The sequence below is a fragment of the Oncorhynchus kisutch genome, linkage group LG7 (genome assembly GCF_002021735.2).
Source record: "Oncorhynchus kisutch isolate 150728-3 linkage group LG7, Okis_V2, whole genome shotgun sequence".
Taxonomy (NCBI): Eukaryota; Metazoa; Chordata; class Actinopteri; order Salmoniformes; family Salmonidae; genus Oncorhynchus; species Oncorhynchus kisutch.
The window spans coordinates 48483567-48501953 of NC_034180.2; the positions used below are offsets into that span (position 1 = coordinate 48483567).

Consider the following 18387-nt stretch of genomic DNA (forward strand, 5'->3'; position numbering starts at 1 on the left):
TCCTGTCAATTTTTGCCCCTCTGTTCGTCTCACACCTTCTTCCTCCATAAACTTGGATGAATTATTTATTTTTACCTTGACTATTAAAGGGTCAATCTTGCAATTGTGACTATTTTTTGGGGGGGACTTTTAACTTCTTGATGCACCCATCCCGTTAGCGGGTTCATCAACATCCGCTGAATTGCAGAGCGCCAAATTCTAATTAAATTACTAAACATCACAGGTGCAATATAGCGAAACACAGCTTAGCTTGTTGTTAATCCACCTGGCGAAAGCATACCAAGCGTTTATGTAAGGACATCTCTCTCAGTAGACAAAACATTACAAACAGCTAGCAGCCAAGTAGATTGGTCAGAAAAGCAATAAAATGAATCTCTTACCTTTTGATCTTCAGATGTTTGCACTCACGAGACTCCCAGTTACACAATAAATGTTCCATGAGGAATATTTTTATATCCAGAATGCCTCCATTTGGTTGGCGCGTTCAGAACGGTCACGACATCGCAGACAAAAATTCCAAATAGTATCCGTAAAGTTAGTAGAAACATGTCAAAAGTTTTTTATAATCAATCCTCAGGTTGTTTTTACAATATATAATCGATAATATTACAACTGGGACTGTAGCTTCTTCAATAGGAGAGAGAGAGTAATGTCTGCTCCAAGCTGTTGCGCATGCAAAACGCTGCTGGCACCCAGCCATACAATGATGCGATGTGATCTTTCTCGCTCATTTTCCAAAATAAAAGCCTGAAACAATGTTTAAAGACTGTTCACACCATGGGGAAGCCATAGGAAAAGGAATCTGGTTGATATCCCTTTAAATGGAGCGAAGGCAGGCAATGGAACAGAGCTTTCAGGAATGTTTTTTTTAAATGTTTTTATCCAAACATCAAAATACTGCCCCCTACACTCGAGGTTAAATTAATTATATATTTATATTATATACCCATAGGTTCTATAACTAAGGCCTATTGAGTATAACTAAGGCCTATTGAGCTTAGTTTAAGTGTCCTACCCCATCAAGAACCCAAGATATAAGCATGTTTTACGCCATTGTTTGTAAACAATGTAATTGAAAACTAACGTTGTCTCACCTTGAAACAACATGGTTAAAACTATAATTTTATTATTGTGGATGGGCAGTCCTTGCATGCATAGCTCTTGTCTGAATTTGAGAGCTCCAAACCCATTCCTCAGCTATTTACCGAAACAGTGGTGGAGTGGCCACTTTGTTTGAACTTCAGATTGCCCCTATAAAAACAAACTCTTCTACTTGTCTGTCATCCTCTGCAGGCACCCAACGAGCGTGCCCGCCTCTACTTCCTGTTGGCCTGGTTCCACGCCGTCATCCAGGAGCGTCTGCGCTATGCTCCGCTGGGCTGGTCCAAGAAGTACGAGTTCGGAGAGTCGGACCTGCGCTCGGCCTGCGACACCGTGGACACCTGGCTGGACGACACCGCTAAGGTCAGTCACACGCTGTTGACTCTTAGGTTGGGTTCTTTCTGTATGCAGAACGTCTCTTACATTACATGATGAATCTATCCCGAATCTGATTTCATGTGAATGAAACTCTTAGACGGATCTGACTGCTGATATGCAATACACACATAATATATACATTCTTGCAATTAGGAATGAAGTTGAAGGTCACTCAATAAAAACTAAAAATGTACTAGTCTAAGTTGGATGGGTGTGGTGACAATAGAACAGGTATTCTATGGTGGTAACCTTCTGTTCTCCTCTTCCTCCAAACCCCCAGGGCCGTCAGAACATCTCCCCTGACAAGATCCCCTGGGCAGCCCTGAAGACCCTGATGGCCCAGTCCATCTACGGCGGCCGCATCGACAACGAGTTTGACCAGCGCCTGCTCAACACCTTCCTGGATCGCATCTTCACCACGGGCAGCTTCGACTCAGAGTTCAAGCTGGCCTTCAAGGTGGACGGTCACAAGGACATCAAGATGCCCGATGGCATCCGGTCAGTGGCTGGGGTTGGGGTGGTAGATTTACTTTAGTGATATTACAAAAAATATAAACGCAACAGGAGTATTTCTGTCAGAAAGCTCTTTTGTGGGGTAACACGAATTCTGACTGGACCTGGCTCCCTGCCCAGTCATGTGAAATCCATAGATCCAACTGTAATGCAGTAAAATCTTTGAAATGGTTGCGTTTATGTTTTTCGTGTGTGTATCAACTGAAAACTAAGGTGTAGTATACAGTACATACAAAAAAATATATTGTGATCAATTCTCATGTCAAATGTTTGTCATAAAGAAATTCAGGGGAAATTCACACATTTAGGCATTTCAGGTGATTTTCTAACATCTTCCCTCAGTAATGCTGTTCTCTCTTCCCTCCCTCAGTAATGCTGTTCTCTCTCTCTTCCCTCCTCCCTCAGTAATGCTGTTCTCTCTCTCTTCCCTCCTCCCTCAGTAATGCTGTTCTCTCTCTCTTCCCCCCTCAGTAATGCTGTTCTCTCTCTCTTCCCTCCTCCCTCAGTAATGCTGTTCTCTCTCCTCCCTCCTCTCTCAGTAATGCTGTTCTCTCTCTTCCCTCCCTCAGTAATGCTGTTCTCTCTCTCTTCCCTCCTCCCTCAGTAATGCTGTTCTCTCTCTCTTCCCTCCTCCCTCAGTAATGCTGTTCTCTCTCTCTTCCCTCCTCCCTCAGTAATGCTGTTCTCTCTCTCTTCCCTCCTCCCTCAGTAACGCTGTTCTCTCTCTCTTCCCTCCTCCCTCAGTAACGCTGTTCTCTCTCTCTTCCCTCCCTCAGTAATGCTGTTCTCTCTCCTCCCTCCTCTCTCAGTAACACTGTTCTGTCTCCTCCCTCCTCTCTCAGTAACACTGTTCTGTCTTTGGTTCCAGGCGTGAGGAGTTCATGCACTGGGTGGAGATGCTGCCAGACACCCAGACCCCGTCCTGGCTGGGCCTGCCTAGCAACGCTGAGAAGGTCCTGCTCACCACTCAGGGTATGCTATTGGCTACAGCTGGTTGGCCCCGGCTGCAGCTGCACTCAAGCGGCTTGTCCGGTTTGGTCTGTGGGATCCTTTGTCTGCAGCGAAGGAGACTGCCGAAATTCATCACTCATCTTTGGTTTCTCCTCTCTCCATATCTGTTGTAACACATCTTATTTCCACAGGCCTCATTCTCATCTAACTAGAGAAATGACTACCATTTGGTGTAGAGCATATTCTAACTTGGGCAAGGATAGGCAACCCTGGCCCTGGAGGGGCCGCAGGCACCATGTTTTTTTTATTTAACCGACCTGGAAGACCAGGTGTGTTGAATTCAGGAAATCACTGATTTAATTACCTCCATTGGTATTGTATGGATCCTAGTCCTGCAGTGGCACTCCAGGAACAGGGTTGCCTTCATCTGAACTGCAGGAAGGACTACCAGGGCCTAAAATGTACTTTTTGGTCCACCAGCGACTGTGGCAGGTTTGGTCCACCAGCCCAAATATCTTTTCACCTTAATGACATAAATAATAAACTGATGACCATGTTTCTAAAACAAATAATGTTTTTAGTAAGAAGTAACGACTTGAGTTTTTTTAACCAAAATATCAGATTATACAAAATATTCAGCTGCCCCTTTTAAGGGCAGAGGGGGGTTGTTAACCCACTTTGGCCACTTGAGTCGTGTCTGTGTGCGCGAGAGATTTGGGATCTGACTAGGGCGTCTCTAAGCTATCAGTTGAAGCAGCAGAGTCAAACTAACGTTGAAAAACAACCAAGCTTGTGAACAAAACAATTGAAATGGCCAAGAAACACAAGGACGAAGTCTCACCTTGTAGACTTTAGAGTAAATTAGACAAACTTTGATGCCTGTGCACAGTGCCTCCTAAAATGAATCTATCAGCACTTCCCTCAGAGCACACAGCTCTGATAGGTGAGATTAGCAGCTATGAAACAAAATGGCAGCAGTACTTTGAAAACAGCTACTGCAGCTTATTTTGTGTGTTAAATCACAACCAGCACTTGTGCTCCTACCCGCTAGTAAAATGGGTATTCTTACCCACCAACGCCTAGATCTACCTGCATTTGACAGGTGTTCATTTTATGCCCTGATGACTACCATTGATACAGAGCATATTCTCTCACTGCTTCCAGTAACGTGGTTGTAGGCCCCTTTTCCTTTCCTTATTCCTTTCCTCATAGCAGTTCCAGTGTTCTAACCGAAGGCCCCCCCGTGTGGTAGCCTTACCCATGGGAGTGTTCTGTCCAGCAGAGGGGTGTTCTCACCCTCCAGCAGCTGTATTTCACATTTATCGTGTCTCGCTTGGCTTCCAGTTCCAACTCCCAGCTGTTGATGCATCCATCCCTCCCATCCACCCCTCAATCCATCCTCTCATCCTCTTCATCCATCCTTTGGTTACAACTGATTTTTCCTCAGAGAGCCCCAGAAAATGTGTTCACTTCTATAGGTCCTCCTTAAAGAATTATTGCATGGTCTCCCTCCATTTTGTTGGTACTGACTTGTTTTTGTCAGATGTTGATTTGTTGTTTTACTGTGTCTGTCTTTGACTTGTAATCCCTTGTTTTTGATTGTGAAACACAACAACCCTTTCATTAACACGTCTATGAGGATGAGGCAGTACAAGGCTATGTTCTTGGTCCACCGTTGATATCTTCTTCCCACACTCCTCCCCCGGGCTTGTCTCACCTCTCCCCCTCCTCTTCCACCCCTCTCCCCCTCCTCTTCCACCCCTCTTCTCTCCTCCCTTACCCCTCTCCTGCTCCCCTTGCTGGCTGCTTCAGGCACTGACATGATGGGTAAGATGCTGAAAATGCAGATGCTGGAGGATGAGGATGATCTGGCCTACGAGAAGGAGACTAAGCGCGAGCGCACGGCGTCCACCTCGGCTGAAGCCCAGCCCGCATGGATGCGCACGCTGCTCACCACCGCCACCAACTGGCTGACGCTCATCCCGCAGGTGGTCAACCACCTGAAGCGCACCGTGGAGAACATTAAGGTAATGTCCCGGCAACGTCTCATCTGGTCAGTGTGACGCCTGGGATCTGATGAGCATTCTGATGCCTTTAAAAAAAAAAATTATTCACAACCTACACACACTGCAATCTCTCTTACATAATGCTTTTTTCCCCCTTTATGCAGTAAGTGATGAATCTATCCCAAACCTGATTTCATGTGAATGAAACTCATATGGATCTGACTTCTGATATGCAATTCAAACACTGTGTGGGTGTCTTCAAGGACTATACAGGTGAAAATATATTGTTTAATCAACTTCTATATATTTAATCCCCCCCCCCACACACACACACACACACAGGATCCTCTGTTCCGCTTCTTTGAACGTGAGGTGAAGATGGGCGCCCGCATGCTGCAGGAAGTGCGTCAGGACCTGACTGACGTGGTGCAGGTGTGCGAGGGCAAGAAGAAACAGACCAACGACCTGCGCACCCTCATCAACGACCTCGTCAAAGGTTCTCCTCTCATTCTCTACACAAGCTCTTGGTTTCATTATCTAATATGGCTGCATCGTGACAATGTGTGAGGATTACAGTAATAGTTAATGGCCATGTGTGGTACTTTGTTGTTTTTATACAAGTCTTCCATTGACATCAATGGATGTTTCTACTTAATGGTCAAAAGTTATACTCATGCAACAGGAGTTAAGATTTGGCATGTAGTTTCTACAAGGCTTCCCAGTGCTAACGGTGTGTCTCGTCCAGGTATCCTGCCTCGTAGCTGGTGTCGCTACACCGTGCCTGCGTCCATGACTGTTATCCAGTGGGTGGCCGACTTCAGCGAGCGTGTCAAACAGCTGCAGGCCATCTCCCAGGGAGCCGCCAGCGGGGGCGCTAAGGAGCTCAAGGTGCCTTCATCTGACCTCCTATATTAAAGGGGTTGTTCATCTGACCTATATTAAAGGGGTTGTTCATCTGACCTCCTATATCAAAGAGATAGGAAGACATAAGTGGATTTGGTGTTGCCTTAAAATGATTCCATGATTGTAGACAGCTGGTTTACCTAATTCGTTAGGTTGGAATATTGCTAATGTTAGCATCCCATTGGATTTTATTCATTTAATTCTGAATGACAAACTACTGTAAAGTCCATGAACAAGTTGTCACTTTAAGAGTTAAAAATAAAGCCGGCCCATTAATGGGGGTGCTTTGCAATGAAATTATACCATAATTGACCCCGGGAACTTGACATTAGACAAGGTATTGGACTTTTAGCAGTAGTGTTACCCATAACTCTCCACCAACTCTGAATCAGTGTCTTTTCCTGTCCAGAACATCCATGTGTGCCTAGGCAGCCTGTTTGTCCCTGAGGCCTACATCACGGCCACTCGTCAGTACGTGGCCCAGGCCAACAGCTGGTCCCTGGAGGAGCTGTGTCTGGAGGTCAACGTCACCACCGCCCAGGGGGCTGCGCTTGATGCCTGCAGCTTCGGCATCAAAGGTCAGCTCACCAGTCACTCTCATCTATATTAGTATACAGTACCAGAAAGCAAGAATTAACACCAAAGCTACTTTTAATAGTTATGGTCTGGCTGTGATCCTGCAGGGCCTGGATTATTTATCCATCCAGTATACATTATCAACCCAAGTGACCTTTACGAATCCCTCTTTCTCCCCGACAGGTCTGAAGCTGCAGGGAGCCACCCACGGCAACAACAAGCTGTCTCTCTCCAATGACATCTCCACGGAGTTGCCACTGACTCAGCTGCGTTGGGTGAAGCAATTGAGCGCCGAGAAGAAGCACATGGTATAGTCTGAGCCACATACAAATGTGAAGCTTGAGCACAACACTTTCAATATCCCCTCGGGGGTATTGCTAGACTACATATCAATTTTCTCCACAGATGCTAGACCAGACCTCACAATTCCCTTCAATAGATGGTTCATAGAATGTTGGGAGTTTGTCATTCTCCAAACACCATGAACATTGTACTGTTAATAACCACTTGCTTGTATATCTGTCATTCCCACAGGTCACTCTCCCCGTGTATCTGAACTTCACCAGAGCTGATCTCATCTTCACCGTGGACTTTGACATCGCCACCAAGGAAGACCCTCACAACTTCTACGAGCGTGGAGTGGCAGTGCTCTGCACAGAGTAGACTCTGGAAATTTATTTTATTCATCATTCCTATTAATCACTTATTCCTAGTGTAGTCCACAGGGTAATGTAGTCAAGTAACTAGTTGGAGAAGTAACATTAAGTCATTGGTAAGTGGAAGAAAGTCTTGAGTAATGTGGTCAGTTGGATTGTGAAAGGGAAGTTGGAAAGAGGTAACAATTTTTATATGAAGGATTCTGTATGTTATGATGGCGTAAAGGACATGGAAAATAAAGTATCAATGGTTTAACATGGCTAACAGACTGGGTATAGTTTGTTTTTGACTATGGTCCATGATCTTTAAAATGCATAGCAGCTAAACCCGAGCATTTTACTTCCACTGTGGGATTAGATTCATCGTTCCGCATTCTGTAGGCTGAATTACATGCACACTAGCCCCTTGGAATGTGGAATTTTCTCAATAGGATAATTGTTCAAGCCTTTCATATCTACAGATGATTCTTTGTAGTCTGCCATTCTCATTTGGAATGCACCCAATGAATTGACATTGAGGGGAGCTGTCTGGAGAGATGCCTTGTAATAATTAAGGACTCATAAAAATGTAGTCAATTTGGTAGTACAGCTTTATTTAATATTAGTCTAAAGCAAATCTGTCTACCACTACCATACACTAGAACTAACAAATGCATGATTTATTCAGTCCCCCAAAATATACAGCACCAATGAACAATATAGCAATGCAAATTAATATGGAATGTTATTCCTTACATGCGTGAGAATGAAGTTATTAAATTTAGTGTAAAAAAAAAGTGTATCTAAGTGAAGAAATAACGTGACACATTCTCCTAGTTAACTTGAATAGCCTCAACATCAATGTATTATCACCTAGTCTACTTGTTCTGCAGAGAAAGGTCAAGTGTCCCCGTTTTTCCCAGTGTCATGACCCTGTCCAGAAACCGCTCCTAGCCACCTGTGTAGATAAGCAAGTATAAGCAATAGTGTCTCTAGGCTAGGGGGGTGTTTCTGGTCATGGACCAGCTCACCTCAGGAGGAGAATCCCCAGCCTCCATTTTGGTTACACACTGCTTCTTCCTGTGGTAACAATCTTGTAGTGCCTCTGCTCCTGGAAGACTTAACTTCCTTTTGAAGACACCCCTGAGGGGGATAGTACTGTCGGGAGATTTCTCTGGTATCTGGACTTTGGGGACTAAGGTTGCTGCCCCCACAAAAGTGGGAAACACAAGTGTGCAAGGTGAAGATTTAGTATTGAGCACTGAGTCTGCAGATGTCTCTGCCACAGGGCCCCGCCCCTTGCTGTGGCTGCAGGATGACATGGTATCCATGTGGCTGCATGTCCATAGCTCAGAGTCACTTGCTGACCTCATCTGGACATCAATGAGATGAGGCTCTGTTGGACCACCACTTTTGATCACTTCTTTGAGAGTGGGAGTGGGATTGTTCCTTCTTTGGCTCCTGCCCCAATACCTGCAGCTCCCCTGCCTCGGTCGCCTGGGGCCAGCTATAGACTCGTCCGAATCTTCTGAGCTCCCGTCATATGGGTCCAAGGACTGAAGCGAGACGGGTATTTTATACTGTTAAGTATAGTATGAATGTAAGTGATTTGCTCATCAATGCTTGTGAATTGCAATCCTACTTACCAAAGAAAGCCACGAATATCGTCCCACCGGCTTGTGTGAACATGTTAGCATCCTTTGAATGGGTTGTCTGCTCTCTGCCGCACTACTTCCACATCCCTGATCAGAGTAACATTGTAGAAACTAGTTAAAGTTCATAACTTTGTAGTCTGGTAACTTCAAATGTTATAAAATAAATAAGGGTTTTTAACTTGTATCAAAGGTGAGGGCATGCTAGTTCTTGGTCATGACTCAGTTCCATTGCACAAAGGCGTTTAAGAGCACGATGCTCTGAACATTGACATGAGTCACTTGCGTAAGTTTTTGGAAGCATAAGGAACTTAACTTTCATATCAGTAAGAAAAAAGTTGATTTGATACACATTGATAGGTCTAGTGTTCCCACACGGTCATATCTCCATGTTATTGCGTTTGTTTACGGAAGACAAGAGGCCACCACCTGTGCGTCAGCGTAACTCAAAGTGTAGCGGAAGTCATTTCGTGGATGAATGCTGCCTATCCATACAAAAAAAAAAGACTGCAGTCTTTCATAAGGGTAGAGTTTGAGAGTTAACGGCATGCATCCTCATAATTATTGTAGACTGCCTACCATAACACTTACTGTCAGTCAAAAGGACATACAATGAGACTATTACCATGGTGCTGGTATCAGACCATCTTGGACTGACATCTGATTCGGAATCAGTACTGGACTCCACTTTACACAGCTCCTACAATAAAATAGGGGAAGAAAGAGCTATTACATATTACTCACCTCAAAGTTGTGGCACAATAATGTTTACCTATGCTACAGGCGTTGACTTTAACCGTCTAGAATATACAAAATGTGCATACAACTGCATCTTTGAATTTCCTCACCATGTATTTGAATGCAAGCGTATCCATACTACTGGGGCCACTTTCAACAAGACCGTCATCAGGAAAACCTGCGAATAAAATAAATCCATATGTATATTTTAAGGTAAACCATCAGTAGGCCTAATTAGTTTTTTTTTCTGTCATCCCAATTCATAACGTCACCTCAATTGGCCTTCTGTGATAAAAGACCCACGTTTTTGTAAAAACATTGGTTAAACTCGTCACGTTTAAAAACTAGGTTTTTCTATAGAAACGCACGTCTATTCGGATGAAAACATAGTGTGCATAAGTCTGTATGCATTTGATTTACATTGCTCACTATCATCTGTAAACACTGACACTCAATTCATCCAAAATTACCTGGAAGTGAGTGTTGCTGCTGCCGGTTCGTTGTCGCCATGGTTCTTTGATTGACCAACTTCACAGATTTGGGCAGGTGCGCCTTGTCAGCATCTCAGCTGACTGCTGTGAATTGATTGACTAGTTTATTAGTTTTCATTGGTTCATTTCAAACAGGTAATTTTACCTTCATGCCTCGTTTACCAAGGAGATAAACGTGAGTTTGCCAGTATTAAACTTCAATTGGAACAAAAAACATGTTTTAATGGTTCTCATCTGTTCAACCCCTGGCCATTTGAATAGGTCACACTCACTAGCGCGAGTCGACTCCAAGCTACCCATGAACGGTTATGCGCATGCTCCATGCGTAAGATCCGGGCTCGAGGAAGGATGAATGTTATTGTTCATTTTAAAGATGGCGGCGGAGGGAGGAGGGAAGGAGTTGAACGAAATTAAAACTCAGTTCAATACACGGGAAGGCGTCTATAAACTCCTCACTCACTCCGAATATAGCCGCCCCAACAGGGTGCCTTTTAATTCCCAGGGTTCAAACCCCGTCAAAGTCTCCTTCGTCAACGTCAATGATCAGTCTGGTAACGGCGACAGAATATGTTTTAATGTGGGCCGGGAACTGTACTTCTACATCTACAAAGGCGTTAGAAAGGTTGGTAGCTAAACATTATTATGACAGCTTGCTTATAATTCATGTGTCTTAATTGATGACCACAGGTCAGTGTTGTCCAATTTTCATGGTTTATGACTAATGCACAGCACTGTGTCCTAATAGCACCACCAGTCTGTTCTCACTGCACAGTCCACCTCGTCCAAAAGTGTTGTGGTATGCACAGCGAGCCAGCTAGCAGACTGGCTAACTCTAATCTGACAGTCACTGTTAGGTTGTAACACCTATCAACGCACCATGGACATGGTGGACATTTGGCTAGAATCCCAATATTGGCAGTGAATGCATGCTCGTGAAATCACAAGTGTGACCTCTATTTGTACTTCCACTTGGGTGATGACTTACAGTGCACGGATGCCCTGTCTGATGTGACCTAGGAAATCTAGCCTTGAAAGGTGTTAAGCTAGCTACATGACTGCTTAAACAACAGTTGTGGCGTCAAGAACAAGGTGTTGTTGTGAATTAATTTGCACAATTACTTGAAATGTACATACATATGAAGATGTTATATAACCCGAATCTAAATCTGCATACAAGATTTCCATTGAATGGTTTTGCATTAACTTCCAATGATGTGTCAGTGTGGTGACAGGAAGTGCTTCCTGGAGTTCAGTCAGACAGAGGGGCATCTTCGTGAGTAAGTTGCTGTGAACTTTTGGACATGACAAGTTGATAATGCAGGACTACAGGTGCTTGATCCTATTTTCCTCAGTGTGGCAGATAGTAGACCAAGTCTATAGTTTTTCATTTCTTCCAAGTGTGTAAACAGATCTAAACATCTACAATATTCACAAGGACTATACAGGTGCATAAATTCTATTTTGCCCTGTTTATCAAAACATGTCAATAATCAACTGACTGGCTTTCTTGATGTCTATAGTATTCTCTCTGGTATGCAATCTGGTTTCCGCTCAGGTTATGGATTGTGTCACTGCAACCTTAAATGTCCCTTAAAACCTCTTTGAACCACCCCTCCCGGATCCGGGATAATTGTCATCAGCAACTCTGAATAGCATAGCGCAACAGTCAAATAATATTACTAGAAAATATTCATATTCATGAAATCACAAGTGCAATATAGGAAAACACAGCTTAGCCTTTTGTTAATCACCCTGTCGTCTCAGATTTTGAAATTATGCTTTACAGCGAAAGCAATCCAAGCGTTTGTAAGTTTATCGATAGCCTAGCATGGCATTATGTACACTTAGCATCAGGAAGCTTGGTCACGAAAATCAGAAAAGCAATCAAATTAACCATTTACCTTTGATCTTTGGATGTTTTTACTCACGAGACTCCCAGTTACACAGCAAATGTTCCTTTTGTTCCATAAAGATTATTTTTATACCCAAACGCGACAAACAAACGTCGGTATTTATGTTCCGAAATCCACAGGAAAGAGCGGTCACGACAACGCAGACGGAAATTCCAAATAGTCTCCATAATGTCCACATAAACATGTCAAACGTTTTTTATAATCATTCCTCAGGTAGTTTTTAAAATATATATTCGATAATATATCAAAGCCTGAAACTATGTCTAAAGACTGTTGACACCTTAGGGAAGCCACAGAAAAAGGAATATGGTTGATATCCCTTTAAATGCGCAATAGGGATGCATAAGAACTGAGAGACTTCAAAAACAGGGGCACTTCCTGATTGGATTTTCCTCAGGTTTTAGCCTGCAATATCAGTTCTGTTTAACTCACAGACACAATTTTGACCATTTTGGAAACTTTAGAGTGTTTTCTATCCCAATCTGTCAATTATATCCATATTCTAGCATCTGTTCCTGAGAAATAGGCTGTTTACTTTGGAACGCAATTTTTCCAAACATAAAAATAGTGCACCCTAGCTTCAAGAGGTACCTTAATGATGTCGTCATTGCCCTTGATTCTAAGCAATGTTGTGCTGCTATTTTTATTGAATTTGATACGGGCGACCATTCCATTCTTGTGGGCCGGCTAAGGAGTGTTAGTGTCTCTGAGAGAGGTAGTTAGTAAACCAAGCCAAAGATCCCTCAAAGAGTGCAGTGTATAAAGTCAGAACATCTGCTGTCTCAGCCACTGCCTATCACCAAGGGTGTACCACAAGGCTTGGTCCTAGGCCCCACGCTCTTCTCAATTTACATCAACAACATAGCTCAGGCAGTAGGAAGCTCTCTCATCCATTTTTGTGCAAATGATAGTCTTATACTCAGCTGGCCCCTCCCCGGATTTTGTGTTAAATGCTCTACAACAAAGCTTTCTTAGTGTCCAACAAGCTTTCTCTACCCTTAACCTTGTTTTGAACACCTCCAAAACAAAGGTATTGTGGTTTGATAAGAAGAATGCCCCTCTCTTCACTGGTGTGATTACTACCTCTGATGGTTTAGAGCTTGAAGTAGTCACCTCATACAAGTACTTGGGAGTATGGCTAGACCGTACACTGTCCTTCTCTCAGCACATATCAAAGCTGCAGGCTAAGGTTGCATCTAGACTTGGTTTCCTCTATTGTAATCCCTCCTCTTTCACCCCAGCTGCCAAACTAACCCTGATTCAGATGACCATCCTACCCATGCTAGATTACGGAGACGTAATTTATAGATCGGCAGGTAAGGGTGCTCTCGAGCGGCTTGATGTTCTTACCATTCGGCCATCACATTTGCCACCAATGCTCCTTATAGGACACTTCACTGCACTCTATACTCCTCTGTAAACTGGTCATCTCTGTTTACCTGTCGCAAGACCCACTGGTTGATGCTTATTTATAAAACCCTCTTAGGCTTCACTCCCCCTATCAGATATCTACTGCAGCCCTCATCCTCCACATACAACACCAGTTCTGCCAGTCACATTCTGTTTAATGTTCGCAAAGCACACACATCCCTGGGTCCCTCCTCTTTTCAGTTTGCTGCAGCTAGTGACTGGAACGAGCTGCAAGAAACACTCAAACTGGACAGTTTTATCTGAAACTCTTCATTCAAAGATTCAATCGTGGACACTCTTACTGACAGTTGTGGCTGCTTTGCGTGATGTATTGTTGTCTCTACCTTCTTGCCTTTTGTGCTGCTGTCTGTGCCCAATAATGTTTGTACCATGTTTTGTGCTGCTACCATGTTGTGTTGCTAGCATGTTGTGTTGTCATGTGTTGCTGCCTTGCTAAGTTGTTGTCTTAAGTCTCTCTTGTCGTGCTATGTGTTTTGTCCTATATTTTATTATTTAAAAAATAATAATCTCCTCCCGGCAGGAGGCCTTTTGGTAGGCCCTCATTGTAAATAAGAATTTGTTCTTAACTGACTTGCCTAGTTAAATAAAGTAATTTTATATTTTTACAATGCTAAAAACGTGTACGTTTCTGGCATTCCCTAACTGGAATATGCCATATGGGCCTATGGTTGGAAAAACAGCTGAGCTGTCTGGAGTCACAAGAAAACTTTCCACTCTAAAACTTTCCGATCTGCTGTGTGTGACTGTTGTGCTAGTAAACTCACTGTGCCCCTGAGGCATTTTGAATAGAGCACAAACTTAAAAGGCTAGAGTTGCATGCCCTGGTCTGATTCTTTATGTCAGTATTGTTCATAACACACCGCATCAAGCCCCCCCCCCCCCCCCCCCCCCCCCCCCGAGACACTACATTGTTATGTTAGGCCTTTATTTCAGGAAGATATTTTTTTAAGGGTGTCTTTTTGATGTCCTCTGATTATTACAATTGATTGTACTGTAACGCAATTAAACTATTGACTTCAAACGCCGCGTCATAGACCTAGTTACCACTTCAAAAGGCATTTTGTGGTTGCTGTCATGTTCAAAGAATTCTGTGTCGTCATGAGCGCTCTACTCAGGTTGGCTTCGTTGCTTTTGCATGCCACCCTTGATGCTTTGATCTGCGATTTGACCAGGAGCCGAATACACACAACACTGAAAAGATTAGGGCAGTAACCGTATCTCACTGTTTTTTTTCTTTTCTTTCAGGCGGCTGACTTGAGCAAGCCTATCGACAAGAGGATATACAAGGGAACACAACCCACATGTCATGACTTCAACCACCTGACGGCCACGGCGGACAGCGTCTCCCTGCTGGTGGGCTTCTCGGCAGGCCAAGTGCAGCTCATCGACCCCATCAAGAGGGAGACCAGCAAGCTCTTCAATGAGGAAGTAAGTTGTCATGAAAGTCTCCAAATGAAATGTAAAGGCACATAAAGCTGTGATTGTCCAAAACCACCATAGATTGGGGTAGAGAGAGAAAGGGTGTTTAGTTACTGACTTCAAATGTACATTTTGTGACATAACTCAAGCCATTGTTGCTTACATTTGCATTTGAACATGTTTTGTTCCTTCTCTCCCTCCTCCCTTTCTCTCCCGAAATGCTTTCCCCAGAGACTAATAGACAAATCCAGAGTAACTTGTGTAAAATGGGTGCCCGGCTTAGAGAGGTTGTTCCTAGTCGCTCATTCCAGTGGAAACATGTACTTGTACAACGTAGAAAACACGTGTGGCACCACGACGCCTCACTACCAGTTGCTCAAACAGGGCAAGAACTACTCGGTGCACACGTGTAAGAGCAAATCCACGCGCAACCCTTTGCTCAAATGGACGGTGGGCGAGGGAGCGCTCAACGAGTTTGCCTTTTCACCCGACGGGAAGTTTCTGGCGTGTGTCAGCCAGGACGGCTTCCTTCGGGTCTTCAACTTTGACGCGGTGGAGCTGCACGGGACCATGAAAAGCTACTTTGGGGGTCTGCTGTGCATGTGCTGGAGTCCGGACGGAAAGTACATTGTCGCCGGGGGCGAGGATGATCTGGTGACCGTGTGGTCGTTTGTGGACTGCCGGGTTATCGCGCGCGGACACGGACATAAATCATGGGTCAGCGTGGTGGCGTTTGACCACTACACAACCAGTGTGGAGGATGCAGACCCTATGGAGTTCAACGGCAGCGACGAGGACTTCCAGGGCCTCCACTTTGGTCGCGACCGGGCCAACAGTACACAGTCCCGGCTCTCCAAACGCAACTCCACAGACAGTCGGACAGTACACACCACGTACAGGTTTGGCTCAGTGGGCCAGGACACTCAGCTGTGCTTGTGGGACCTCACAGAAGATATACTTTTCCCCCACCTCCCGCTTTCCCGGACAAGAACACACACCAATGTGATGAACGCTACCAGCCCCCCGGCGGGAGGTGAAGTCGCTGGTGACATAGTGAACAATGTGAGTAATAACCCTAGCACGAACGATAGCGGCGCCAACACCCCCAGTAACTCCCTCTCCTCTCCCCTGCCACGCTCCAACAGCTTACCGCACTCGCCAGCTATGACTGCCAACAACAAGAGCAGTGCCATCGCCTCGGGTGTCAGCAAGTTCGCAACGCTCTCCCTTCACGATCGCAAAGAGCAGCACCAGGAGACTGACCACAAACGGAACCACAGCATGGGTCACATTAGCAGCAAGAGCAGTGACAAGCTCAACATGCTCACCAAATCCAGAACAGACCCTGCAAAGACTCTGGGGACACCGCTCTGTCCCCGCATGGAAGACCTACCCCTACTAGAGCCTCTTATCTGTAAAAAGATAGCACATGAGAGACTGACTGTCTTAATATTTCTTGAGGACTGTATAGTGACAGCTTGTCAGGAGGGATTTATTTGGACATGGGCGAGGCCTGGAAAAGTGGTAAGTTCTTTTTGAATAGAATTTAAGTTCTGCATAATACCCATGCATTTCTCTTTGTGGTTAGTTTGGGCACTGCAAGGATCCATTTTGAAAACTTTCGTATATTTGTGAACATTTTGGACAGCATTGTGTTGTGACATACTGCATGTGTAGGAGATCCCATCTCAAATCTGTCTGTATGTGTGTGTGTAAGTTTTGTGTTCATCTGCCACCCCATGCAAAGCCCATACATTTTCAAAATATGAATAATGGTTAGACACTTGTATTATGTACAATCAAGTCACCTGGTGGATAAGTAAGTGCACTTAGGCAGCCCTCCTTATCAGTGGAAAGAAGACATTGATCACAACTGAGGGTGTTTGTGTGCATCGGCTCGAAAACACACATTTTGACTCATTACCATCCCACAATCCATCCCTCGCCCACTACACAGATTCTTTCAGCTTTCTACGTTAATGCATTATATTCACTGCATCGTGCACTCACTAACTGCTGTGCAAAGGCCATTTGAATGCAGGAAAGTGGGAGAAGGAAGATGGGGGGGTTGATTCATTTGATGCTTTGAAAACTTTCCCCAGTGTCAAATCTCCTTGTTTTCCTTTCCAGGGTTTGTCATCCCAAAAGCAAGCAGTCTCTCCCAGTGGAACGATAATATAGCCAACACTATTTCTGCTGCTAAGAAACCTGCATTTACACCAGAGCCTGGTGCTGCTCTTCACCCCACAATGCATTGCAAGTTTTTTCCTTTCTCTTGTTACTTTTTCTATTCTCTCTTTATTTTTTGGTTATCATTCACATGGTCTAGATGGTAGAAGTATTCGAATACAGAAATTGAAAGAGTGTGGAGACATTTTGGACAGTAATTCTAATGTATTTTCTGGATTTTTTAAATGTTTTTTTTGTTTTTCTCTTTTCGCTCCCACATCTGGACTTTGAGCTTGGCTTAGTTAGATGCAAACCAATCAAATTATGCTTGTGTTTTAAAATGAGAGTTCACCCAACTTTTATAATTCCTATGCAAGTGGTCCATGGACCAGGAGTGACTGCCACCAGCCAAAACAGTAAAGTAATGGAGTTCCATGAGTTGCTTACCAACCATAGTCTAAAAACTGCACACAAAAATCAATTTGTTTAGCCTTTATGATTTTGAAGATGTGCACTGTCAAAAGGTATCTTAAGTTGCTAGAGTCCCAACTATTTTGTTAACCGAGCTACAGACGATCACAGGTTTCGGTGTGCCTTGCCTTCCGTTAGCATCCAAGGATTTGCCTCTAACCAAATTCTTTACATGTGTTTTTATTTATTTTTATAGAATCTCCCCATTGAGAACTTTGCACAGATTTAGTTACATTGACTGCAAAAACCACACCTACGATGACAGACTCTTCTGAATGGAAGACAAGGCACACCGAAACCTGTGATCGTCTGTAGCTCGGTCAATACAAAACAAAAATATAAATACAACATGAAACGATTTAAACTATTTTATTGTGTTACAGTTCATATAAGGAAATCAGTCCATTTAAATAAATTCAATAAGGCCCTAATCTATGGATTTCACATTACTGGGAATACAGACATGCATCTGTTGGTCAGATGCCAACAAACAAAAAAAGTAGGGGCGTGGATCGGAAAACCAGTCGGTATCTGGTGTGACCTCCATTTGCCTCATGCAGCGCGACACATCTCCTTCACATAGAGTTGATCAGGCTGTCGATTGTGGCCTGTGGAATGTTGCCCCTCAATGGCTGTGTCGAAGTTGCTGGATATTGGCGGGAACTGGAACACGCTGTTGATCCAGAGCATCCCGAACATGCTCAATGGGTGACATGTCTGGTGAGTAACGCAACATGTTGGTCCCATTTTTAATGAGCTGAAATAAGATTCCAGAAATGTTCCATATGCACAAAAAGCTTATTTCTCTCAAATCTTGTGCGCATATTAGTTTACATCCCTGTTAGTGAGCATTTCTCCTTTGCCAAGATAATCCATCCACCTGACAGCTGTGGCATATCAAGAAGCTGATTTAACAGCATGATCATTACACAGGTGCACCATGTACTGTGGACAGTAAAAGGCCACTTTAAAATGTGCAGATTTGTCACACAACACAATGCCACTGATGTCTCAAGTTTTGAAGGAGTGTGCGATTGGCA

General features: G+C 44.0%; 3 protein-coding genes and 2 non-coding genes across 9 annotated transcripts in view; 4 read left to right on the forward strand and 1 right to left on the reverse strand.

The window, feature by feature from the left end:
• dync1h1 (dynein, cytoplasmic 1, heavy chain 1) overlaps nt 1–7349 on the forward strand; it is a 45696-nt gene extending 38347 nt beyond the window's left edge. Inside the window, exons 67-75 of one of the 2 annotated variants that reach the window (XM_020488358.2) lie at nt 1294–1464; nt 1760–1977; nt 2861–2964; nt 4756–4970; nt 5292–5445; nt 5695–5837; nt 6262–6430; nt 6612–6736; nt 6963–7349. In XM_020488358.2, coding sequence (XP_020343947.2) covers nt 1294–1464; nt 1760–1977; nt 2861–2964; nt 4756–4970; nt 5292–5445; nt 5695–5837; nt 6262–6430; nt 6612–6736; nt 6963–7091 — 1428 coding nt within the window. In that variant the 3' untranslated portion in view covers nt 7092–7349. The remainder of the gene's footprint in view (nt 1–1293; nt 1465–1759; nt 1978–2860; nt 2965–4755; nt 4971–5291; nt 5446–5694; nt 5838–6261; nt 6431–6611; nt 6737–6962) is intronic. The other variant, XM_031829212.1, reaches the window with a different exon arrangement.
• LOC116374733 (small nucleolar RNA SNORD50) lies at nt 1525–1596 on the forward strand. The gene has a single exon (XR_004210694.1). It is a non-coding gene; the product is annotated as a small nucleolar RNA SNORD50 (small nucleolar RNA).
• Nucleotides 5112–5181, forward strand: LOC116374732 (small nucleolar RNA SNORD50). The gene has a single exon (XR_004210693.1). It is a non-coding gene; the product is annotated as a small nucleolar RNA SNORD50 (small nucleolar RNA).
• A 307-nt stretch (nt 7350–7656) lies between the features above and the next one.
• LOC109894694 (uncharacterized) lies at nt 7657–10274 on the reverse strand. 2 transcript variants are annotated; one of them, XM_020488359.2, is made up of 6 exons: nt 10217–10274; nt 9924–10028; nt 9564–9631; nt 9341–9415; nt 8710–8805; nt 7657–8619 (listed from the first exon to the last, which is right to left on the reverse strand). In XM_020488359.2, exons 2-6 carry the CDS (start codon nt 9961–9963, stop codon nt 8056–8058), a joined length of 843 nt encoding a protein of 280 aa, XP_020343948.1. In that variant the 5' UTR covers nt 9964–10028; nt 10217–10274; the 3' UTR covers nt 7657–8055. The 2 variants fall into 2 exon arrangements, with proteins under 2 accessions (XP_020343948.1, XP_020343949.1); XM_020488360.2 differs by lacking the exons at nt 9924–10028; nt 10217–10274 and adding an exon at nt 9726–9898.
• wdr20a (WD repeat domain 20a) lies at nt 10211–17767 on the forward strand. Of its 3 annotated transcripts, none has more exons than XM_020488361.2 (4): nt 10288–10566; nt 14534–14716; nt 14939–16231; nt 16838–17767. In XM_020488361.2, exons 1-4 carry the CDS (start codon nt 10297–10299, stop codon nt 16886–16888), a joined length of 1797 nt encoding a protein of 598 aa, XP_020343950.2. In that variant the 5' UTR covers nt 10288–10296; the 3' UTR covers nt 16889–17767. The 3 variants fall into 3 exon arrangements, with proteins under 3 accessions (XP_020343951.2, XP_020343950.2, XP_031685073.1); XM_031829213.1 differs by lacking the exon at nt 10288–10566 and adding an exon at nt 13121–13173; XM_020488362.2 differs by lacking the exon at nt 14939–16231 and having other exon boundaries at nt 10211–10566.
• The last annotated feature ends 620 nt before the right edge of the window (nt 17768–18387 follow it).